The sequence below is a fragment of the Ursus americanus genome, unplaced genomic scaffold (genome assembly GCF_024610735.1).
Source record: "Ursus americanus isolate L20-20 unplaced genomic scaffold, mUrsAme1.1.p SCAF_67, whole genome shotgun sequence".
NCBI lineage: Eukaryota > Metazoa > Chordata > Mammalia > Carnivora > Ursidae > Ursus > Ursus americanus.
In genome coordinates this window covers 1,019,569-1,044,345 of record NW_028273649.1, presented here as the reverse complement: position 1 = coordinate 1,044,345, position 24,777 = coordinate 1,019,569, and the positions used below count along the sequence as shown (strand labels likewise).

The 24,777-nt window shown below is 55.4% G+C and overlaps 2 protein-coding genes and 1 long non-coding RNA gene across 5 annotated transcripts; all 3 read right to left on the bottom strand.

The window, feature by feature from the left end:
* Positions 1–2,976: 2,976 nt before the first annotated feature.
* Positions 2,977–10,082, bottom strand: LOC123794117 (uncharacterized). 3 transcript variants are annotated; one of them, XR_015723556.1, is made up of 2 exons: positions 9,465–10,082; positions 2,977–5,596 (listed from the first exon to the last, which is right to left on the bottom strand). It is a non-coding gene; the product is annotated as an uncharacterized LOC123794117 (long non-coding RNA). The 3 variants fall into 3 exon arrangements; XR_015723554.1 differs by having other exon boundaries at positions 2,977–5,593; XR_015723555.1 differs by lacking the exon at positions 9,465–10,082 and adding an exon at positions 5,899–6,039 and having other exon boundaries at positions 2,977–5,593.
* On the bottom strand, positions 6,132–7,286 carry LOC148106753 (uncharacterized). The gene has a single exon (XM_087860479.1). The coding sequence runs from the start codon at positions 7,142–7,144 to the stop codon at positions 6,230–6,232; it is 915 nt and encodes a 304-aa protein (XP_087716605.1). The 5' UTR covers positions 7,145–7,286; the 3' UTR covers positions 6,132–6,229.
* On the bottom strand, positions 7,332–8,597 carry LOC148106752 (uncharacterized). Its single transcript, XM_087860480.1, has one exon. It carries the CDS (start codon positions 8,251–8,253, stop codon positions 7,465–7,467), a length of 789 nt encoding a protein of 262 aa, XP_087716606.1. The 5' UTR covers positions 8,254–8,597; the 3' UTR covers positions 7,332–7,464.
* Positions 10,083–24,777: the final 14,695 nt, after the last annotated feature.

Below are 24,777 nucleotides of genomic sequence, written 5' to 3'. Positions count from 1 at the left end.
CAGCAGAGCACTGGGACCCGTTTGACAAAAACCGGCTTCCCACGGGAAAGTCTTTCTCCACGTGCAGACATGCTCCCAGGTGCCTGTGGCAAGGGGAAGGAAATGCCACACACTGACCTGGAAGAGACCACAGGGCCCAGGCACAGTCTGAACCCTTCCCTCAACCCGGCGGTTTTGCTAGCAGGAGTTCAAGCCCAACGAACACAGCCCGGAGACCCCTGGGGCAAAAACGGCTTCCGACGAACAATAGGTGCTTGCTGTGGAACACCTATCCCAAGTGGGGGTAGCCAGCTCAACAAAATGCCACACACTCAGGTGTAAGAAAAAACATTGCCCAGGCATGGTCTAAGCCCCTCACCTCGTCCCTGTGCTTTGGGGAGCCGGAGGGACACCCGAGGCCCACGGCCATGAGAACCCTTTGCAAAAAGCCGGCTTCCCACGGAAACAGTTTTCCTGAGGTGCAGACCCTATCCCAAGTGGTTGTGGCAAGGTAAAGCCAATGCCCTCCACTTCTCTGGAAGAAACCACAGTGCCCAGGCATGTTCTAAGCCCTCCCATCCTCCCTGGGCTTCTGGCAGCAGGAGTGAAAAGAGAGGAGCAGAGCACTGGGACCCGTTTGACAAAAACCGGCTTCCCACGGGAAAGTCTTTCTCCACGTGCAGACATGCTCCCAGGTGCCTGTGGCAAGGGGAAGGAAATGCCATACACTGACCTGGAAGAGACCACAGGGCCCAGGCACAGTCTGAACCCTTCCCTCAACCCGGCGGTTTTGCTAGCAGGAGTTTAAGCCCAACGAACACAGCCCGGAGACCCCTGGGGCAAAAACGGCTTCCGACGAACAATAGGTGCTTGCTGTGGAACACCTATCCCAAGTGGGGGTAGCCAGCTCAACAAAATGCCACACACCCAGGTGTAAGAAACAACATTGCCCAGGCATGGTCTAAGCCCCTCACCTCGTCCCTGTGCTTTGGGGAGCCGGAGGGACACCCGAGGCCCACGGCCCTGAGAACCCTTTGCAAAAAGCCGGCTTCCCACGGAAACAGTTTTCCTGAGGTGCAGACCCTATCCCAAGTGGTTGTGGCAAGGTAAGGCCAATGCCCTCCACTTCTCTGGAAGAAACCACAGTGCCCAGCCATGTTCTAAGCCCTCCCATCCTCCCTGGGCTTCTGGCAGCAGGAGTGAAAAGAGAGGAGCAGAGCACTGGGACCCGTTTGACAAAAACCGGCTTCCCACGGGAAAGTCTTTCTCCACGTGCAGACATGCTCCTAGGTGCCTGTGGCAAGGGGAAGGAAATGCCACACACTGACCTGGAAGAGACCACAGGGCCCAGGCACAGTCTGAACCCTTCCCTCAACCCGGCGGTTTTGCTAGCAGGATTTCAAGCCCAACGAACACAGCCCGGAGACCCCTGGGGCAAAAACGGCTTCCGACGAACAATAGGTGCTTGCTGTGGAACACCTATCCCAAGTGGGGGTAGCCAGCTCAACAAAATGCCACACACCCAGGTGTAAGAAACAACATTGCCCAGGCATGGTCTAAGCCCCTCACCTCGTCCCTGTGCTTTGGGGAGCCGGAGGGACACCCGAGGCCCACGGCCCTGAGACCCTTTGCAAAAAGCCGGCTTCCCACAGAAACAGTTTTCCTGAGGTCCAGACCCTATCCCAAGTGGTTGTGGCAAGGTAAAGCAAATGCCCTCCACTTCTCTGGAAGAAACCACAGTGCCCAGCCATGTTCTAAGCCCTCCCATCCTCCCTGGGCTTCTGGCAGCAGGAGTGAAAAGAGAGGAGCAGAGCACTGGGACCCGTTTGACAAAAACCGGCTTCCCACGGGAAAGTCTTTCTCCACGTGCAGACATGCTCCCAGGTGCCTGTGGCAAGGGGAAGGAAATGCCATACACTGACCTGGAAGAGACCACAGGGCCCAGGCACAGTCTGAACCCTTCCCTCAACCCGGCGGTTTTGCTAGCAGGAGTTCAAGCCCAACGAACACAGCCCGGAGACCCCTGGGGCAAAAACGGCTTCCGACGAACAATAGGTGCTTGCTGTGAAACACCTATCCCAAGTGGGGGTAGCCAGCTCAACAAAATGCCACACACCCAGGTGTAAGAAACAACATTGCCCAGCCATGGTCTAAGCCCCTCACCTCGTCCCTGTGCTTTGGGGAGCCGGAGGGACACCCGAGGCCCACGGCCCTGAGACCCCTTTGCAAAAAGCCGGCTTCCCACGGAAACAGTTTTCCTGAGGTGCAGACCCTATCCCAAGTGGTTGTGGCAAGGTAAAGCCAATGCCCTCCACTTCTCTGGAAGAAACCCCAGTGCCCAGCCATGTTCTAAGACCTCCCATCCTCCCTGGGCTTCTGGCAGCAGGAGTGAAAAGAGAGGAGCAGAGCACTGGGACCCGTTTGACAAAAACCGGCTTCCCACGGGAAAGTCTTTCTCCACGTGCAGACATGCTCCCAGGTGCCTGTGGCAAGGGGAAGGAAATGCCATACACTGACCTGGAAGAGACCACAGGGCCCAGGCACAGTCTGAACCCTTCCCTCAACCCGGCGGTTTTGCTAGCAGGAGTTCAAGCCCAACGAACACAGCCCGGAGACCCCTGGGGCAAAAACGGCTTCCGACGAACAATAGGTGCTTGCTGTGAAACACCTATCCCAAGTGGGGGTAGCCAGCTCAACAAAATGCCACACACCCAGGTGTAAGAAACAACATTGCCCAGGCATGGTCTAAGCCCCTCACCTCGTCCCTGTGCTTTGGGGAGCCGGAGGGACACCCGAGGCCCACGGCCCTGAGACCCCTTTGCAAAAAGCCGGCTTCCCACGGAGACAGTTTTCCTGATGTGTAGACCGTCTCCCAAGTGGTTGTGGCAAGGTAAAGCCAATGCCCTCCACTTCTCTGGAAGTGTAAGGGCGGAAATAAAAATCACACCCTACCTTAGAGGACGCGGCAACTCAACCCCATGAAGTCGAGAGAGACAGTTCTTGATGCAATCACACGAGGCTTTATTGCAGGACCAGCGCGCTGGGGCTCATCTCATAACCCACGCAGGGGCAGCGGAGAAGAGCCTCGAGCTATGAAAGGGTTAGGTTTTTATGGGGGCTTGTGGGCGTGACCCTCAGGAGACAGTCATTGGGGTGTTTGCAGTTTCTACCCAATCAAGAGTCCAGTTGGCCAGTACAAACTGTCCAATAGGAAATTTTGGCGTGAGGGACTATCAGAGAGCTCCAGAAGATGCAGGGTGGTGGTCTTTCGGAGGGTCTCTCTGTGCGTCATCCTGGGTGGAGGGTGGGAGGGTAACATGCCGGGGGGGGGGTGATAGCTCTGGGTGGGATGCAATTAGGCACCCCTCCACCCAGGAGCTCGATTTATCTGTTTATCTTTCGCAAGCAGGCGTGCACAGAAGCGAGAAGGCGAAGCTGTGGTTAGCATTTTTCCAAGTGGGCCCCTTCCTTAAAGTATTTGGGGCGCCCAAACTTTGCTTAAGGGGATTTTCAGTTATGTTCCTCCACGTATGTTTTCTTGCAACCAAACGACTTCAAATATGTCCTTTCATTCCCCCCTTTTTGTTTTTGAACAATTCCAATCATGGAATAGTTGGATCCTCTGAGGGGTTTAACTCTTGGTATTCATGTCTTAACATGAATAGTTGCACAGTGCTGACTTGGCTACGGACAAATTGTATGAGACGATTCAGAACACAAGGGCCTAGGGTAAGGAGTAACAGAATAATTAGCAGTGGTCCTGACAGGACGGAAATTAGAGTAGTTAACCAGGGAGTTTTATTGAACCAACCTTGGAACCACCCCTGAGAGGCCTCTCGTTCTTTTCGTCTCTCTACTAATCTCTGTCTCAATTTAGTCATAGAATCCTTTATTACTCCGGAGTGATCGGAATAAAAACAACATTCTTCATTTAGGGCAACACATACGCCCCCTTGCTGCAAGAAAAGAAGGTCTAAACCCCTTCTGTTCTGTAAGACTACTTCCGACAAGGAAGTTAATGACTTTTCTAGGTGGGTAATGGATTGTTCTAACACTTTCAGGTCTTCATCAATTGACATCCGCAGTTCCTGATAGGATTGGGACCCTTGAACTAGGGCCGCCGCTCCGGTGCCTATGCCGGCAGCAATTCCCAATCCCAATAGGACCGCCAAAGAGATGGAGATCAATTCTCTCTTGTGGCGATCCCTGATTAGGGAACCACCTTGGCGGTATGAATCGAACCTGTCTTCGAAGGGGGCTGTCTCATAGTAGGTCACTTTGGGCAGCAACTGGATCATGATACAAAAGTCTGCGGACTGATTGAAAATACTAGTGTGCAAGCAGGGAGTTAGGCCGGTGTTGCAGGCCCACCATCCGCCCAGGGGAACTAAGTATTTACTGGTCACATTCTCATGGATAATCGTGGTGTTTTCAGTAATATTAGCCCCTGAAATAACATGGGTTTCACTGCATAAGGGCTGATATTCTGGAGTGGGATTTCCTATACAAAGACCCTGCCCAAAAATTTCTGTTAAGGTCAATTTTCCAGGTTTTCCCCAGTTACATCTGTCATCTCCTCCGGACACAGTGTAGTTGCCAGAGTGTACGATCCCTTGGTAGTAAGGAGGGATGGAGGACAAGCATAGCCAGCAGGCCTGTGTCAAGTTAGAACTAGTATGGTTTAAGGCCGTGTAGGCTCCCTGCACTATACTGAACAGCCGCTGCACAGGATGGTAAGTTTTCAGGGAGGAGTTAAGAAAGGGGTGGCGCCGGGGAAGCAGGTCTGCGGTCAGACCATGGGAGTCATAAAACCCCAAGTTCTCCCTTTTAGCCAGTCCCGGGATACTTTCCCTTTATTAGTGAAGGTAACGTTAAGGGTAGTGGCACTTCCTCGTGTCACGCTTATTAAGTCCCATGAGGAAGTTGGCTTCCACGGGGCTACCCCCGTGGTTTCACATCCCCAGCTTTTACAGAAGTAGTGGTCGAAACCTCCGCATTTGCGGACGATTGCCCTTGTTCGACCATCTTTAGGACATATATAGAAGGGGTCCGTTTTTAGTCTATGTTTGGCCATGGGGTCGCGACAGGCTATGTTTTGTTCATCTAAGATGTCCCAGGCATCTAAGCCTGAAACCAGTCTACAGAGATCGGGGTATAGGTTGGACCACCACGCCCAAAGGGGAACATTGTTAGAGATGCTCCATATTGGAGCCCCTAACTGAGAGGTGATTTCCCAGGTCAAGGTAAGTGGACCATGTGGGTTAAGGCTACTTATCGGTAGTTGAATCAGCATCAGCAGCATACACGCGGCGCAGACGGAGTTTGAGGGGGTTGTCAGTCTTTTCCACAGTCCAATTCTTATCGGGGGGGGGCCTCCTTGACGTGAGACGCATGAATCCAAGCCGAGACGCCATCTACTTTGACAGCAGTTGGGGTTGTCAGCAGGACGATGTAAGGTCCTTTCCACCGGGGTTCTAGGTTACCGGCTCGATGTCTCCTTACGTAGACTGAGTCTCCCACCTGGAACCGGTGAGGTACCTGGAGGTCCCCAGGTCGGTAGGCGTCTGCTAATGATTTCCACAACGTCCTTTGGGTGATTTCAAGGGCCTTTAATCTGCTGAGTAAAGCTTGGTTAGTTACGTGTTCAAAGGTAGGCAAATGCATAGAGGCCAAGGGAGGGGTAGTCCCATACAATATTTCGAAGGGAGTGACATTTAGAGAATTCGGGGTATTTCGGACCCGGAACAGGGCATAGGGAAGGAGGGCTATCCAGTCTGCAACGCCAGTCTCCAAGGACAATTTAGTTATGGTCTCTTTTATAGTTCTATTTATTCTTTCTACTTGACCTGAGCTTTGGGGTCTATAAGCACAATGTAATTTCCAATTTACCCCAAGGATCCTGGCTATATCCTGACTTACCTGAGCAACAAAGGCTGGGCCGTTGTCCGACCCGATTATTCTTGGGACTCCAAACCGAGGAAAAATTTCTTCTATAAGTTTTTTTGTGACAATCTGTGCAGTCTCGGTTTTGGTGGGGTATGCTTCTACCCACCCAGAGAAAGTATCAATGAATACTAGTAAGTACTTGTTACCATATCTTCCTGGGCGTACTTCGGTGAAATCGACTTCCCAATAAAGTCCCGGTCTGTCTCCTCTAAGTCTAGTTCTTCCGGTGTTTCTGGAAAAAGCTGCATTAACTTTCTGGCAAGGGATACAGTGCTTTACAGTTTCATAAGCTAATCTGTCTAGGTCAGGCAAAACAAAAGGGGAACTGCGGGCAGAAGTCACGAGATGTTTTTTTTCCAAAATGAGTCAAATGATGCAGCTGTTTCAGGAAGGCTTTAGCTTCCTCTTGTGACAAGGGAGTTTTTGGGTCCTTTGGCTGCATAACACTTTTATAAGGCAAAAGGCCGTCATTTCCTTCCTCCGAACTCAGCGTTAGGACGTTAAGTCCATGTGCAGCCTTCTTTGCCTCCCGGTCTGCCCTTTGGTTTCCTAGGGCAGTCTCCGAACCGTCTCCTTGACGTCCAGGGCAGTGTATAATGGCCACCTTAAGGGGTTTATGGACTGCTTCTAGGAGATCAAGAATTTCCCTTTTGTTTTTAATTTCCTTTCCTGCTGAAGTGAGGAGTCCTCTCTGCTTATAGATAGCTCCGTGTACATGGGCTGTAGCGAAGGCATATCTGCTGTCTGTATAAACGTTGACTTTTTTTCCTTCTGCTAAGCGGAGGGCTTGTGTTAGAGCGATTAGCTCTGCTTTTTGAGCGGACGTCCCTTCCGGCAAACTGCTGGCCCATATTACTGATTTTGAGTCCACTACAGCCGCCCCTGCCACCCGCTTACCTTCCACTATATAGCTGCTCCCATCAGTATACCAGGTATGGTCTGCATCTGGGAGGGGTCGGTCATCGAGGTCGTGCCGGATCCCAGTTTCCTCGGCGAGAACCTCTCGGCAAGAGTGGAATATCCCCGCGTCGTCTGGATCCGTTTCCGGGAGCATAGTGGCGGGATTAAGGGCGACTGGAGGGGCAAACTGTATCCGGTCTCGGTTGAGGAGGAGACTCTGATAATGAGTCATTCGAGCGTTCGACAGCCATCGGTCGGGGGGTTGTCTGACAACGCTCTCGAGTGTATGAGGGGCCACAATTGTCAGTTTCTGTCCCATAGTTAGTTTGTCAGCGTCTTTAACAAGGACTGCGACTGCTGCGACGGCCCTGAGGCAATTTGGCCAGCCTTTAGCAACCGGGTCAAGCTTTTTTGACAGGTAGGCTACTGGCCGTCTCCAGGGTCCGAGAGGTTGAGTTAGTACTCCCCGAGCTATGCCCTTTCGTTCGTCTACGTATAGAGTGAAGGGCTTCGATACGTCTGGCAACGTGAGGGCCGGTGCTGACAGCAGAGCGCGCTTGATATTATCGAAGGCTTCCTGCTGGTCGGCTCCCCATATGAAAGGGGATCCTTCTTTTGTCAGGGGGTAAAGGGGGGCTGCTAAAGTGGCAAAGCCCGGTATCCAGAGTCGGCAAAAGCCGGCTGTGCCCAGGAACTCCCGCACCTGACGGGGCGATTTGGGCACAGGTTTTTTCGTATGTCAGGCGCGGCTTGGCCTATAAACGCCATCGCTACTGAGGCTCGCTGGCCTTCTGAAGTCGGGTCGAATGGGGTGTACCTACGAAAAGCCTCCATCAGCCTTTCCAGGAAAACCGAAGGGGGTTCCTCAGGTTTTTGAAGCACCTCTCTTACCTTAGTCAAATTGGTGGGGCGCCTTGCAGCCCCTTTGAGACCAGCCACTAGAGCCTGGCGGTAGACCTGTAGCCGCTCCCTACCTTTGGGTTGACTGTAGTCCCAGTCCGGACGACTCAATGGGAAAGCGAGGTCTATAAGGTTAGGGAGAGTAGTGGGGAGCCCATTGTCTCCAGGGACGTTTTTCCGGGCCTCCATCAGGATTCTCTCGCGTTCCTCGGTCGTGAACAGAGTCTGTAGGAGCTGTTGGCAGTCATCCCAAGTAGGCTGGTGGGAAAACATTAAAGATTCTACCAGGTTAGTTAGGCGTTGGGGATCCTCAGAGAATGGGGGGTGGTTAGTTTTCCAATTATAGAGGTCTGAGGAGGAAAACGGCCAATACTGTAGGGGCTGGAGGCCATTCCCTTCGGGAGGGGGGCCATAGGCTCGGAGGGGAAGGGCCCGAGTGGAATCGGGTGAGATCCCTCGCCTGCTCCTTGTCCCTTGAGCTGGACCTCCTTCCCCACTTGCCCCGCTTTCTTCCCCCGTGGGTTCCATCGGTGGGGCAGAGGGAGGGACGTGCGGGTAAGGGGGAGGCCATTCTAGAAGGGCTGGATCTTGAGACTCAGGGTAAATCTTACGGGGCTCGCAGGAACATTGTTTTATTGTGGACGTTTTTACGTTTAGGGCAGAGGTTTGTGTAGGAGTCTGACTAAGCCACGGCTTTACCCAAGGAGGGGGGTTCTGGACGAGGTCCTGCCAGACAGTGATGTAAGGCTGCTGGTCAGGGTGTCCGTGCGGATTTGGCTGAAAGACAACAGTTTTGACTGCTAGAATTGGTGTTAAGTTGAATGACCCTCCAGGGGGCCAACCAACGCCAAAAGTGGGCCATTCAGAGGCACAGAAGGTTACCCATTTATTTTTGTTGACTTCTACTGACAAATTGTGGGCTCTCGCTCTTACTTCTGACCAATGCCGGGTGGTGAGACAAAGAGGGGTAGAAATAGTTTGCCCCATGGTTTCCTGCCGGATGGAAACCTGCCAAATGAAAAAAACGAAACAGACAAGCAAAAACGAAACAGACAAGCAGTAAAGACAGAAAGCCGTCAAGCGCCCACCGGCCTCTCCGACTCTTAAAAAAACTTGGGGTTAAGAGTGGACGAGGTCCGATATCCCTGGCCGTCTATGGGCAGGTGGGTCAGACCTTCGCCAGAGACCTCCCTATAAAGGGAAACCGAGCGTCCCCGATTCCCTTCCGAAACCACCGGGGCGTCCCCCGGGGGTGCAGCCTAGGGCGTTCGTGGCACGTCTACCCGCCCAACAGGCCACCAGAACCAGATCCAGATGTCAGTCAACCGACCAGATGGCAACAAGTGCCGTGCAGAGCAGACATATACCCAGATGTCAGTCAACCGACCAGATGGCAACAAGTGCCGTGCAGAGCAGACATATACCCAGATGTCAGTCAACCGACCAGATGGCAACAAGTGCCGTGCAGAGCAGACATATACCCAGATGTCAGTCAACCGACCAGATGGCAACAAGTGCCGTGCAGAGCAGACATATACCCAGATGTCAGTCAACCGACCAGATGGCAACAAGTGCCGTGCAGAGCAGACATATACAGCCCACGCAGACACAGAACAAGCAGCAAGCAGCAGGGGGATGGGTACCTCCAAGATTGTGGTCTCTCGAGACGTGGGGATGGTTGCCAATGTTTCCCGGCCAACGCACCATATGTAAGGGCGGAAATAAAAATCACACCCTACCTTAGAGGACGCGGCAACTCAACCCCATGAAGTCGAGAGAGACAGTTCTTGATGCAATCACACGAGGCTTTATTGCAGGACCAGCGCGCTGGGGCTCATCTCATAACCCACGCAGGGGCAGCGGAGAAGAGCCTCGAGCTATGAAAGGGTTAGGTTTTTATGGGGGCTTGTGGGCGTGACCCTCAGGAGACAGTCATTGGGGTGTTTGCAGTTTCTACCCAATCAAGAGTCCAGTTGGCCAGTACAAACTGTCCAATAGGAAATTTTGGCGTGAGGGACTATCAGAGAGCTCCAGAAGATGCAGGGTGGTGGTCTTTCGGAGGGTCTCTCTGTGCGTCATCCTGGGTGGAGGGTGGGAGGGTAACATGCCGGGGGGGGGTGATAGCTCTGGGTGGGATGCAATTAGGCACCCCTCCACCCAGGAGCTCGATTTATCTGTTTATCTTTCGCAAGCAGGCGTGCACAGAAGCGAGAAGGCGAAGCTGTGGTTAGCATTTTTCCAAGTGGGCCCCTTCCTTAAAGTATTTGGGGCGCCCAAACTTTGCTTAAGGGGATTTTCAGTTATGTTCCTCCACGTATGTTTTCTTGCAACCAAACGACTTCAAATATGTCCTTTCAGAAGAAACCCCAGTGCCCAGCCATGTTCTAAGCCCTCCCATCCTCCCTGGGCTTCTGGCAGCAGGAGTGAAAAGAGGGGAGCAGAGCACTGGGACCCGTTTGACAAAAACCGGCTTCCCACGGGAAAGTCTTTCTCCACGTGCAGACATGCTCCCAGGTGCCTGTGGCAAGGGGAAGGAAATGCCATACACTGACCTGGAAGAGACCACAGGGCCCAGGCACAGTCTGAACCCTTCCCTCAACCCGGCGGTTTTGCTAGCAGGAGTTCAAGCCCAACGAACACAGCCCGGAGACCCCTGGGGCAAAAACGGCTTCCGACGAACAATAGGTGCTTGCTGTGGAACACCTATCCCAAGTGGGGGTAGCCAGCTCAACAAAATTCCACACACCCACGTGTAAGAAACAACATTGCCCAGGCATGGTCTAAGCCCCTCACCTCGTCCCTGTGCTTTGGGGAGCCGGAGGGACACCCGACGCCCACGGCCCTGAGACCCCTTTGCAAAAAGCCGGCTTCCCACGGAAACAGTTTTCCTGAGGTGCAGACCCTATCCCAAGTGGTTGTGGCAAGGTAAAGCAAATGCCCTCCACTTCTCTGGAAGAAACCACAGTGCCCAGGCATGTTCTAAGCCCTCCCATCCTCCCTGGGCTTCTGGCAGCAGGAGTGAAAAGAGAGGAGCAGAGCACTGGGACCCGTTTGACAAAAACCGGCTTCCCACGGGAAAGTCTTTCTCCACGTGCAGACATGCTCCCAGGTGCCTGTGGCAAGGGGAAGGAAATGCCATACACTGACCTGGAAGAGACCACAGGGCCCAGGCACAGTCTGAACCCTTCCCTCAACCCGGCGGTTTTGCTAGCAGGAGTTCAAGCCCAACGAACACAGCCCGGAGACCCCTGGGGCAAAAACGGCTTCCGACGAACAATAGGTGCTTGCTGTGAAACACCTATCCCAAGTGGGGGTAGCCAGCTCAACAAAATGCCACACACCCAGGTGTAAGAAACAACATTGCCCAGGCATGGTCTAAGCCCCTCACCTCGTCCCTGTGCTTTGGGGAGCCGGAGGGACACCCGAGGCCCACGGCCCTGAGACCCCTTTGCAAAAAGCCGGCTTCCCACGGAAACAGTTTTCCTGAGGTGCAGACCCTATCCCAAGTATTTGTGGCAAGGTAAAGCCAATGCCCTCCACTTCTCTGGAAGAAACCACAGTGCCCAGCCATGTTCTAATCCCTCCCATCCTCCCTGGGCTTCTGGCAGCAGGAGTGAAAAGAGAGGAGCAGAGCACTGGGACCCGTTTGACAAAAACCGGCTTCCCACGGGAAAGTCTTTCTCCACGTGCAGACATGCTCCCAGGTGCATGTGGCAAGGGGAAGGAAATGCCATACACTGACCTGGAAGAGACCACAGGGCCCAGGCACAGTCTGAACCCTTCCCTCAACCCAGCGGTTTTGCTAGCAGGAGTTCAAGCCCAACGACCACAGCCCGGAGACCCCTGGGGCAAAATCGGCTTCCGACGAACAATAGGTGCTTGCTGTGGAACACGTATCCCAAGAGGGGGTAGCCAGCTCAACAAAATGCCACACACCCAGGTGTAAGAAACAACATTGCCCAGGCATGGTCCAAGCCCCTCACCTCGTCCCTGTGCTTTGGGGAGCCGGAGGGACAGCCGAGGACCACGGCCCTGAGACCCCTTTGCAAAAAGCCGGCTTCCCACGCAGACAGTTTTCCTGAGGTGTAGACCCTCCCCAAGTGGTTGTGGCAAGGTAAAGCCAATGCCCTCCACTTCTCTGGAAGAAACCACAGTGCCCAGGCATGTTCTAAGCCCTCCCATCCTCCCTGGGCTTCTGGCAGCAGGAGTGAAAAGAGAGCAGCAGAGCACTGGGACCCGTTTGACAAAAACCGGCTTCCCACGGGAAAGTCTTTCTCCACGTGCAGACATGCTCCCAGGTGCCTGTGGCAAGGGGAAGGAAATGCCATACACTGACCTGGAAGAGACCACAGGGCCCAGGCACAGTCTGAACCCTTCCCTCAACCCGGCGGTTTTGCTAGCAGGAGTTCAAGCCCAACGAACACAGCCCGGAGACCCCTGGGGCAAAAACGGCTTCCGACGAACAATAGGTGCTTGCTGTGGAACACCTATCCCAAGTCGGGGTAGCCAGCTCAACAAAATGCCACACACCCAGGTGTAAGAAACAACATTGTCCAGCCATGGTCTAAGCCCCTCACCTCGTCCCTGTGGTTTGGGAGCCGGAGGGACACCCGAGGCCCACGGCCCTGAGAACCTTTGCAAAAAGCCGGCTTCCCACGGAAACAGTTTTCCTGAGGTGCAGACCCTATCCCAAGTGGTTGTGGCAAGGTAAAGCCAATGCCCTCCACTTCTCTGGAAGAAACCACAGTGCCCAGGCATGTTCTAAGCCCTCCCATCCTCCCTGGGCTTCTGGCAGCAGGAGTGAAAAGAGAGGAGCAGAGCACTGGGACCCGTTTGACAAAAACCGGCTTCCCACGGGAAAGTCTTTCTCCACGTGCTGACATGCTCCCAGGTGCCTGTGGCAAGGGGAAGGAAATGCCATACACTGACCTGGAAGAGACCACAGGGCCCAGGCACAGTCTGAACCCTTCCCTCAACCCGGCGGTTTTGCTAGCAGGATTTCAAGCCCAACGAACACAGCCCGGAGACGCCTGGGGCAAAAACGGCTTCAGACGAACAATAGGTGCTTGCCGTGGAACACCTATCCCAAGTGGGGGTAGCCAGCTCAACAAAATGCCACACACCCAGGTGTAAGAAACAACATTGCCCAGGCATGGTATAAGCCCCTCACCTCTTCCCTGTGCTTTGGGGAGCCGGAGGGACAGCCGAGGCCCACGTACCCTGAGACCCCTTTGCAAAAAGCCGGCTTCCCACGGAAACAGTTTTCCTGAGGTGTAGACCCTCTCCCAAGTGGTTGTGGCCAGGTAAAGCCAATGCCCTCCACTTCTCTGGAAGAAACCACAGTGCCCAGGCATGTTCTAAGCCCTCCCATCCTCCCTGGGCTTCTGGCAGCAGGAGTGAAAAGAGAGGAGCAGAGCACTGGGACCCGTTTGACAAAAACCGGCTTCCCACGGGAAAGTCTTTCTCCACGTGCAGACATGCTCCCAGGTGCCTGTGGCAATTGGAAGGAAATGCCATACACTGACCTGGAAGAGACCACAGGGCCCAGGCACAGTCTGAACCCTTCCCTCAACCCGGCGGTTTTGCTAGCAGGAGTTCAAGCCCAACGAACACAGCCCGGAGACCCCTGGGGCAAAAACGGCTTCAGACGAACAATAGGTGCTTGCTGTGGAACACCTATCCCAAGTGGGGGTAGCCAGCTCAATAAAATGCCACACACCCAGGTGTCAGAAACAACATTGCCCAGGCATGGTCTAAGCCCCTCACCTCGTCCCTGTGCTTTGGGGAGCCGGAGGGACACCCGAGGCCCACGGCCCTGAGACCCCTTTGCAAAAAGCAGGCTTCCCATGGAAACAGTTTTCCTGAGGTGCAGACCCTCTCACAAGTGGTTGTGGCAAGGTAAAGCCAATGCCCTCCACTTCTCTGGAAGAAACCACAGTGCCCAGCCATGTTCTAAGCCCTCCCATCCTCCTTGGGCTTCTGGCAGCAGGAGTGAAAAGAGAGGAGCAGAGCACTGGGACCCGTTTGACAAAAACCGGCTTCCCACGGGAAAGTCTTTCTCCACGTGCAGACATGCTCCCAGGTGCCTGTGGCAAGGGGAAGGAAATGCCATACACTGACCTGGAAGAGACCACAGGGCCCAGGCACAGTCTGAACCCTTCCCTCATCCCGGCGGTTTTGCTAGCAGGAGTTCAAGCCCAACGAACACAGCCCGGAGACCCCTGGGGCAAAAACGGCTTCCGACGAACAATAGGTGCTTGCTGTGGAACACCTATCCCAAGAGGGGGTAGCCAGCTCAACAAAATGCCACACACCCAGGTGTAAGAAACAACATTGCCCAGGCATGGTCTAAGCCCCTCAACTCGTCCCTGTGCTTTGGGGAGCCGGAGGGACAGCCGAGGCCCACGGCCCTTAGACCCCTTTGCAAAAAGACGGCTTCCCACGGAGACAGTTTTCCTGAGGTGCAGACCCTCTCACAAGTGGTTGTGGCAAGGTAAAGCCAATGCCCTCCACTTCTCTGGAAGAAACCCCAGTGCCCAGCCATGTTCTAAGCCCTCCCATCCTCCCTGGGCTTCTGGCAGCAGGAGGGAAAAGAGAGGAGCAGAGCACTGGGACCCGTTTGACAAAAACCGGCTTCCCACGGGAAAGTCTTTCTCCACGTGCAGACATGCTCCCAGGTGCCTGTGGCAAGGGGAAGGAAATGCCATACACTGACCTGGAAGAGACCACAGGGCCCAGGCACAGTCTGAACCCTTCCCTCAACCCGGCGGTTTTGCTAGCAGGAGTTCAAGCCCAACGAACACAGCCCGGAGACCCCTGGGGCAAAAACGGCTTCCGACGAACAATAGGTGCTTGCTGTGGAACACCTATCCCAAGTGGGGGTAGCCAGCTCAACAAAATGCCACACACCCAGGTGTAAGAAAAAACATTGCCCAGGCATGGTCTAAGCCCCTCACCTCGTCCCTGTGCTTTGGGGAGCCGGAGGGACATCCGAGGCCCACGGCCCTGAGACCCCTTTGAAAGGCGGCTTCCCACGGAAACAGTTTTCCTGAGGTGCAGACCCTATCCCAAGTGGTTGTGGCAAGGTAACGCCAATGCCCTCCACTTCTCTGGAAGAAACCACAGTGCCCAGGCATGTTCTAAGCCCTCCCATCCTCCCTGGGCTTCTGGCAGCAGGAGTGAAAAGAGAGGAGCAGAGCACTGGGACCCGTTTGACAAAAACCGGCTTCCCACGGGAAAGTCTTTCTCCACGTGCAGACATGCTCCCAGGTGCCTGTGGCAAGGGGAAGGAAATGCCATACACTGACCTGGAAGAGACCACAGGGCCCAGGCACAGTCTGAACCCTTCCCTCAACCCGGCGGTTTTGCTAGCAGGAGTTCAAGCCCAACGAACACAGCCCGGAGACCCCTGGGGCAAAAACGGCTTCCGACGAACAATAGGTGCTTGCTGTGGAACACCTATCCCAAGTGGGGGTAGCCAGCTCAACAAAATGCCACACACCCAGGTGTAAGAAACAACATTGCCCAGGCATGGTCTAAGCCCCTCACCTCGTCCCTGTGCTTTGGGGAGCCGGAGGGACAGCCGAGGCCCACGGCCCTGAGACCCCTTTGCAGAAAGCCGGCTTCCCACGGAGACAGTTTTCCTGAGGTGTAGACCCTTTCCCAAGTGGTTGTGGCCAGGTAAAGCCAATGCCCTCCACTTCTCTGGAAGAAACCACAGTGCCCAGGCATGTTCTAAGCCCTCCCATCCTCCCTGGGCTTCTGGCAGCAGGAGTGAAAAGAGAGGAGCAGAGCACTGGGACCCGTTTGACAAAATCCGGCTTCCCACGGGAAAGTCTTTCTCCACGTGCAGACATGCTCCCAGGTGCCTGTGGCAAGGGGAAGGAAATGCCATACACTGACCTGGAAGAGACCACAGGGCCCAGGCACAGTCTGAACCCTTCCCTCAACCCGGCGGTTTTGCTAGCAGGATTTCAAGCCCAACGAACACAGCCCGGAGACCCCTGGGGCAAAAACGGCTTCCGACGAACAATAGGTGCTTGCTGTGGAACACCTATCCCAAGTGGGGGTAGCCAGCTCAACAAAATGCCACACACCCAGGTGTAAGAAACAACATTGTCCAGCCATGGTCTAAGCCCCTCACCTCGTCCCTGTGGTTTGGGGAGCCGGAGGGACACCCGAAGCCCACGGCCCTGAGAACCCTTTGCAGAAAGCCGGCTTCCCACGGAGACAATTTTCCTGAGGTGTAGACCCTCTCCCAAGTGGTTGTGGCAAGGTAAAGCCAATGCCCTCCACTTCTCTGGAAGAAACCACAGTGCCCAGGCATGTTCTAAGCCCTCCCATCCTCCCTGGGCTTCTGGCAGCAGGAGTGAAAAGAGAGGAGCAGAGCACTGGGACCCGTTTGACAAAAACCGGCTTCCCACGGGAAAGTCTTTCTCCATGTGCAGACATGCTCCCAGGTGCCTGTGGCAAGGGGAAGGAAATGCCATACACTGACCTGGAAGAGACCACAGGGCCCAGGCACAGTCTGAACCCTTCCCTCAACCCGGCGGTTTTGCTAGCAGGATTTCAAGCCCAACGAACACAGCCCGGAGACGCCTGGGGCAAAAACGGCTTCCGACGAACAATAGGTGCTTGCCGTGGAACACCTATCCCAAGAGGGGGTAGCCAGCTCAACAAAATGCCACACACCCAGGTGTAAGAAACAACATTGCCCAGCCATGGTCTAAGCCCCTCACCTCTTCCCTGTGGTTTGGGGAGCCCGAGGGACACCCGAGGCCCACGGCCCTGAGACCCCTTTGCAAAAAGGCGGCTTCTACGGAAACAGTTTTCCTGAGGTGCAGACCCTATCCCAAGTGGTTGTGGCAAGGTAAAGCCAATCCCCTCCACTTCTCTGGAAGAAACCACAGTGCCCAGGCATGTTCTAAGCCCTCCCATCCTCCCTGGGCTTCTGGCAGCAGGAGTGAAAAGAGAGGAGCAGAGCACTGGGACCCGTTTGACAAAAACCGGCTTCCCACGGGAAAGTCTTTCTCCACGTGCAGACATGCTCCCAGGTGCCTGTGGCAAGGGGAAGGAAATGCCATACACTGACCTGGAAGAGACCACAGGGCCCAGGCACAGTCTGAACCCTTCCCTCAACCCGGCGGTTTTGCTAGCAGGAGTTCAAGCCCAACGAACACAGCCCGGAGACCCCTGGGGCAAAAACGGCTTCCGACGAACAATAGGTGCTTGCTGTGGAACAGCTATCCGAAGTGGGGGTAGCCAGCACAACAAAATGCCACACACCCAGGTTACGAAACAACATTGCCCAGGCATGGTCTAAGCCCCTCACCTCGTCCCTGTGCTTTGGGGAGCCGGAGGGACACCCGAGGCCCACGGCCCTGAGACCCCTTTGCAAAAAGCCGGCTTCCCACGATAACAGTTTTCCTGAGGTGCAGACCCTCTCACAGTGGTTGTGGCAAGGTAAAGCCAATGCCCTCCACTTCTCTGGAAGAAACCACAGTGCCCACCCATGTTCTAAGCCCTCCCATCCTCCCTGGGCTTCTGGCAGCAGGAGTGAAAAGAGAGGTGCAGAGCACTGGGACCCGTTTGACAAAAACCGGCTTCCCACGGGAAAGTCTTTCTCCACGTGCAGACATGCTCCCAGGTGCCTGTGGCAAGGGGAAGGAAATGCCATACACTGACCTGGAAGAGACCACAGGGCCCAGGCACAGTCTGAACCCTTCCCTCAACCCGGCGGTTTTGCTAGCAGGAGTTCAAGCCCAACGAACACAGCCCGGAGACCCCTGGGGCAAAAACGGCTTCCGACGAACAATAGGTGCTTGCTGTGGAACACCTATCCCAAGTGGGGGTAGCCAGCTCAACAAAATGCCACACACCCAGGTGTAAGAAACAACATTGCCCAGGCATGGTCTAAGCCCCTCACCTCGTCCCTGTGCTTTGGGGAGCCGGAGGGACATCCGAGGCCCACGGCCCTGAGACCCCTTTGCAAAAAGCCGGCTTCCCACGGAAACAGTTTTCCTGAGGTGCGAACCCTCTCCCAAGTGGTTGTGGCAAGGTAAAGCCAATGCCCTCCACTTCTCTGGAAGAAACCCCAGTGCCCAGCCATGTTCTAAGCCCTCCCATTCTCCCTGGGCTTCTGGCAGCAGGAGTGAAAAGAGAGGAGCAGAGCACTGGGACCCGTTTGACAAAAACCGGCTTCCCACGGGAAAGTCTTTCTCCACGTGTAGACATGCTCCCAGGTGCCTGTGGCAAGGGGAAGGAAATGCCATACACTGACCTGGAAGAGACCGCAGGGCCCAGGCACAGTCTGAACCCTTCCCTCAACCCGGCGGTTTTGCTAGCAGGAGTTCAAGCCCAACGAACACAGCCCGGAGACCCCTGGGGCAATAACGGCTTCCGACGAACAATAGGTGCTTGCTGTGGAACACCTATCCCAAGTGGGGGTAGCCAGCTCAACAAAATTCCACACACCCAGGTGTAAGAAACAACATTGCCCAGGCATGGTCTAAGCCCCTCACCTCGTCCCTGTGCTTTGGGGAGCCGGTGGGACACCCGAGGCCCACGGCCCTGAGACCCCTTTGCAAAAAGCAGGCTTCCCACGGAAACAGTTTTCCTGAGGTGCAGACCCTCTCCCAAGTGGTTGTGGCAAGGTAAAGCCAATGCCCTCCACTTCTCTGGAAGAAACCACAGTGCCCAGCCATGTTCTAAGCCCTCCCATTCTCCTTGGGCTTCTGGCAGCAGGAGTGAAAAGAGAGGAGCAGAGCCCTGGGACCCGTTTGACAAAAACCGGCTTCCCACGGGAAAGTCTTTCTCCACGTGCAGACATGCTCCCAGGTGCCTGTGGCAAGGGGAAGGAAATGCCATACACTGACCTGGAAGAGACCACAGGGCCCAGGCACAGTCTGAACCCTTCCCTCATCCCGGCGGTTTTGCTAGCAGGAGTTCAAGCCCAACGAACACAGCCCGGAGACCCCTGGGGCAAAAACGGCTTCCGACGAACAATAGGTGCTTGCTGTGGAACACCTATCCCAAGTGGGGGTAGCCAGCTCAACAAAATGCCACACACCCAGGTGTAAGAAACAACATTGCCCAGGCATGGTCTAAGCCCCTCACCTCGTCCCTGTGCTTTGGGGAGCCGGAGGGACACCCGAGGCCCACGGCCCTGAGACCCCTTAGCAAAAAGCCGGCTTCCCACGGAAACAGTTTTCCTGAGGTGCAGACCCTATCCCAAGTGGTTGTGGCAAGGTAAAGCAAATGCCCTCCACTTCTCTGGAAGAAACCACAGTGCCCAGCCATGTTCTAAGCCCTCCCATCCTCCCTGGGCTTCTGGCAGCAGGAGTGAAAAGAGAGGAGCAGAGCACTGGGACCCGTTGGACAAAAACCGGCTTCCCACGGGAAAGTCTTTCTCCACGTGCAGACATGCTCCCAGGTGCCTGTGGCAAGGGGAAGGAAATGCCATACACTGACCTGGAAGAGACCACAGGGCCCAGGCACAGTCTGAACCCTTCCCTCAACCCGGCGGTTTTGCTAGCAGGAGTTCAAGCCCAACGAACACAGCCCGGAGACCCCTGGGGCAAAAACGGCTTCCGACGAACAATAGGTGCTTGCCGTGGAACACCTATCCCAAGTGGGGGTAGCCAGCTCAACAAAATGCCACACACCCAGGTGTAAGAAACAACATTGTCCAGCCATGGTCTAAGCCCCTCACCTCGTCCCTGTGCTTTGGGGAGCCGGAGGGACACCCGAGGCCCACGGCCCTGAGACCCCTTTGCAAAAAGCCGGCTTCCCACGGAAACAGTTGTCCTGATGTGCAGACCCTATCCCAAGTGGTTGTGGCAAGGTAAAGCCAATGCCCTCCACTTCTCTGGAAGAAACCACAGTGCCCAGCCATGTTCTAAGCCCTCCCATCCTCCCTGGGCTTCTGGCAGCAGGAGTGAAAAGAGAGGAGCGGAGCACTGGGACCCGTTTGACAAAAACCGGCTTCCCACGGGAAAGTCTTTCTCCACGTGCAGACATGATCCCAGGTGCCTGTGGCAAGGGGAAGGAAATGCCATACACTGACCTGGAAGAGACCACAGGGCCCAGGCACAGTCTGAACCCTTCCCTCAACCCGGCGGTTTTGGTAGCAGGAGTTCAAGCCCAACGAACACAGCCCGGAGACCCCTGGGGCAAAAACGGCTTCCGACAAACAATAGGTGCTTGCTGTGAAACACCTATCCCAAGTGGGGGTAGCCAGCTCAACAAAATGCCACACACCCACGTGTAAGAAACAACATTGCCCAGCCATGGTCTAAGCCCCTCACCTCGTCCCTGTGCTTTGGGGAGCCGGAGGGACACCCGAGGCCCACGGCCCTGAGAGCCCTTTGCAAAAAGCCGGCTTCCCACGAAAACAGTTTTCCTGAGGTGTAGACCCTATCCCAAGTGGTTGTGGCAAGGTAAAGCCAATGCCCTCCACTTCTCTGGAAGAAACCCCAGTGCCCAGCCATGTTCTAAGACCTCCCATACTCCCAGGGCTTCTGGCAGCAGGAGTGAAAAGAGAGGAGCAGAGCACTGGGACCCGTTTGACAAAAACCGGCTTCCAACGGGAAAGTCTTTCTCCACGTGCAGACATGCTCCCAGGTGCCTGTGGCAAGGGGAAGGAAATGCCACACACTGACCTGGAAGAGACCACTGGGCCCAGACACAGTCTGAACCCTTCCCTCAACCCGGCGGTTTTGCTAGCAGGAGTTCAAGCCCAACGAACACAGCCCGGAGACCCCTGGGGCAAAAACGGCTTCCGACGAACAATAGGTGCTCTCTGTGGAACACCTATCCCAAGTGGGGGTAGCCAGCTCTACAAAATGCCACACACCCAGGTGTCAGAAACAACATTGCCCAGGCATGGTCTAAGCCCCTCACCTCGTCCCTGTGCTTTGGGGAGCCGGAGGGACACCCGAGGCCCACGGCCCTGAGACCCCTTTGCAAAAAGCCGGATTCCCACGGAAACAGTTTTCCTGAGGTGCAGACCCTATCCCAAGTGGTTGTGGCAAGGTAAAGCCAATGCCCTCCACCTCTCTGGAAGAAACCACAGTGCCCAGCCATGTTCTAAGCCCTCCCATCCTCCCTGGGCTTCTGGCAGCAGGAGTGAAAAGAGAGCAGCAGAGCACTGGGACCCGTTTGACAAAAACCGGCTTCCCACGGGAAAGTCTTTCTCCACGTGCTGACATGCTCCCAGGTGCCTGTGGCAAGGGGAAGGAAATGCCATACACTGACCTGGAAGAGACCACAGGGCCCAGGCACAGTCTGAACCCTTCCCTCAACCCGGCGGTTTTGCTAGCAGGAGTTCAACCCCAACGAACACAGCCCGGAGACCCCTGGGGCAAAAACGGCTTCCGACGAACAATAGGTGCTTGCTGTGGAACACCTATCCCAAGTGGGGGTAGCCAGCTCAACAAAATGCCACACACCCAGGTGTAAGAAACAACATTGCCCAGGCATGGTCTAAGCCCCTCACCTCGTCCCTGTGCTTTGGGGAGCCGGAGGGACACCCGAGGCCCACGGCCCTGAGACCCCTTTGCTAAAAGCCGGCTTCCCACGAAAACAGTTTTCCTGAGGTGCAGACCCTATCCCAAGTGGTTGTGGCAAGGTAAAGCCAATGCCCTCCACTTCTCTGAAAGAAACCACAGTGCTCAGCCATGTTCTAAGCCCTCCCATCCTCCCTGGGCTTCCGGCAGCAGGAGTGAAAAGAGAGGAGCAGAGCACTGGGACCCGTTTGACAAAAACCGGCTTCCCACGGGAAAGTCTTTCTCCACGTGCAGACATGCTCCCAGGTGCCTGTGGCAAGGGGAAGGAAATGCCATACACTGACCTGGAAGAGACCACAGGGCCCAGGCACAGTCTGAACCCTTCCCTCAACCCGGCGGTTTTGCTAGCAGGAGTTCAAGCCCAACGAACACAGCCCGGAGACCCCTGGGGTAAAAACGGCTTCCGAGGAACAATAGGTGCTTGCTGTGGAACACCTATCCCAAGTGGGGGTAGCCAGCTCAACAAAATGCCACACACCCAGGTGTAAGAAACAACATTGTCCAGCCATGGTCTAAGCCCCTCACCTCGTCCCTGTGGTTTGGGGAGCCGGAGGGACACCCGAGGCCCACGGCCCTGAGAATCCTTTGCAAAAAGCCGGCTTCCCACGGAAACAGTTTTCCTGAGGTGCAGACCCTATCCCAAGTGGTTGTGGCAAGGTAAAGCCAATGCCCTCCACTTCTCTGGAAGAAACCACAGTGCCCAGGCATGTTCTAAGCCCTCCCATCCTCCCTGGGCTTCTGGCAGCAGGAGTGAAAAGAGAGGAGCAGAGCACTGGGACCCGTTTGACAAAAACCGGCTTCCCACGGGAAAGTCTTTCTCCACGTGCAGACATGCTCCCAGGTGCCTGTGGCAAGGGGAAGGAAATGCCATACACTGACCTGGAAGAGACCACAGGGCCCAGGCACAGTCTGAACCCTTCCCTCAACCCGGCGGTTTTGCTAGCAGGATTTCAAGCCCAACGAACACAGCCCGGAGACGCCTGGGGCAAAAACGGCTTCCGAGGAACAATAGGTGCTTGCCGTGGAACACCTATCCCAAGTGGGGGTAGCCAGCTCAACAAAATGCCACACACCCAGGTGTAAGAAACAACATTGCCCAGGCATGGTATAAGCCCCTCACCTCTTCCCTGTGCTTTGGGGAGCCGGAGGGACAGCCGAGGCCCACGTACCCTGAGACCCCTTTGCAAAAAGCCGGCTTCCCACGGAAACAGTTTTCCTGAGGTGTAGACCCTCTCCCAAGTGGTTGTGGCAAGGTAAAGCCAATGCCCTCCACTTCTCTGGAAGAAACCACAGTGCCCAGGCATGTTCTAAGCCCTCCCATCCTCCCTGGGCTTCTGGCAGCAGGAGTGAAAAGAGAGGAGCAGAGCACTGGGACCCGTTTGACAAAAACCGGCTTCCCACGGGAAAGTCTTTCTCCACGTGCAGACATGCTCCCAGGTGCCTGTGGCAATTGGAAGGAAATGCCATACACTGACCTGGAAGAGACCACAGGGCCCAGGCACAGTCTGAACCCTTCCCTCAACCCGGCGGTTTTGCTAGCAGGAGTTCAAGCCCAACGAACACAGCCCGGAGACCCCTGGGGCAAAAACGGCTTCCGACGAACAATAGGTGCTTGCTGTGGAACACCTATCCCAAGTGGGGGTAGCCAGCTCAATAAAATGCCACACACCCAGGTGTCAGAAACAACATTGCCCAGGCATGGTCTAAGCCCCTCACCTCGTCCCTGTGCTTTGGGGAGCCGGAGGGACACCCGAGGCCCACGGCCCTGAGACCCCTTTGCAAAAAGCAGGCTTCCCACGGAAACAGTTTTCCTGAGGTGCAGACCCTCTCACAAGTGGTTGTGGCAAGGTAAAGCCAATGCCCTCCACTTCTCTGGAAGAAACCACAGTGCCCAGCCATGTTCTAAGCCCTCCCATCCTCCCTGGGCTTCTGGCAGCAGGAGTGAAAAGAGAGGAGCAGAGCACTGGGACCCGTTTGACAAAAACCGGCTTCCCACGGGAAAGTCTTTCTCCACGTGCAGACATGCTCCCAGGTGCCTGTGGCAAGGGGAAGGAAATGCCATACACTGACCTGGAAGAGACCACAGGGCCCAGGCACAGTCTGAACCCTTCCCTCATCCCGGCGGTTTTGCTAGCAGGAGTTCAAGCCCAACGAACACAGCCCGGAGACCCCTGGGGCAAAAACGGCTTCCGACGAACAATAGGTGCTTGCTGTGGAACACCTATCCCAAGAGGGGGTAGCCAGCTCAACAAAATGCCACACACCCAGGTGTAAGAAACAACATTGCCCAGGCATGGTCTAAGCCCCTCAACTCGTCCCTGTGCTTTGGGGAGCCGGAGGGACAGCCGAGGCCCACGGCCCTTAGACCCCTTTGCAAAAAGACGGCTTCCCACGGAGACAGTTTTCCTGAGGTGCAGACCCTCTCACAAGTGGTTGTGGCAAGGTAAAGCCAATGCCCTCCACTTCTCTGGAAGAAACCCCAGTGCCCAGCCATGTTCTAAGCCCTCCCATCCTCCCTGGGCTTCTGGCAGCAGGAGGGAAAAGAGAGGAGCAGAGCACTGGGACCCGTTTGACAAAAACCGGCTTCCCACGGGAAAGTCTTTCTCCACGTGCAGACATGCTCCCAGGTGCCTGTGGCAAGGGGAAGGAAATGCCATACACTGACCTGGAAGAGACCACAGGGCCCAGGCACAGTCTGAACCCTTCCCTCAACCCGGCGGTTTTGCTAGCAGGAGTTCAAGCCCAACGAACACAGCCCGGAGACCCCTGGGGCAAAAACGGCTTCCGACGAACAATAGGTGCTTGCTGTGGAACACCTATCCCAAGTGGGGGTAGCCAGCTCAACAAAATGCCACACACCCAGGTGTAAGAAACAACATTGCCCAGGCATGGTCTAAGCCCCTCACCTCGTCCCTGTGCTTTGGGGAGCCGGAGGGACATCCGAGGCCCACGGCCCTGAGACCCCTTTGAAAGGCGGCTTCCCACGGAAACAGTTTTCCTGAGGTGCAGACCCTATCCCAAGTGGTTGTGGCAAGGTAACGCCAATGCCCTCCACTTCTCTGGAAGAAACCACAGTGCCCAGGCATGTTCTAAGCCCTCCCATCCTCCCTGGGCTTCTGGCAGCATTAGTGAAAAGAGAGGAGCAGAGCACTGGGACCCGTTTGACAAAAACCGGCTTCCCACGGGAAAGTCTTTCTCCACGTGCAGACATGCTCCCAGGTGCCTGTGGCAAGGGGAAGGAAATGCCATACACTGACCTGGAAGAGACCACAGGGCCCAGGCACAGTCTGAACCCTTCCCTCAACCCGGCGGTTTTGCTAGCAGGAGTTCAAGCCCAACGAACACAGCCCGGAGACCCCTGGGGCAAAAACGGCTTCCGACGAACAATAGGTGCTTGCTGTGGAACACCTATCCCAAGTGGGGGTAGCCAGCTCAACAAAATGCCACACACCCAGGTGTAAGAAACAACATTGCCCAGGCATGGTCT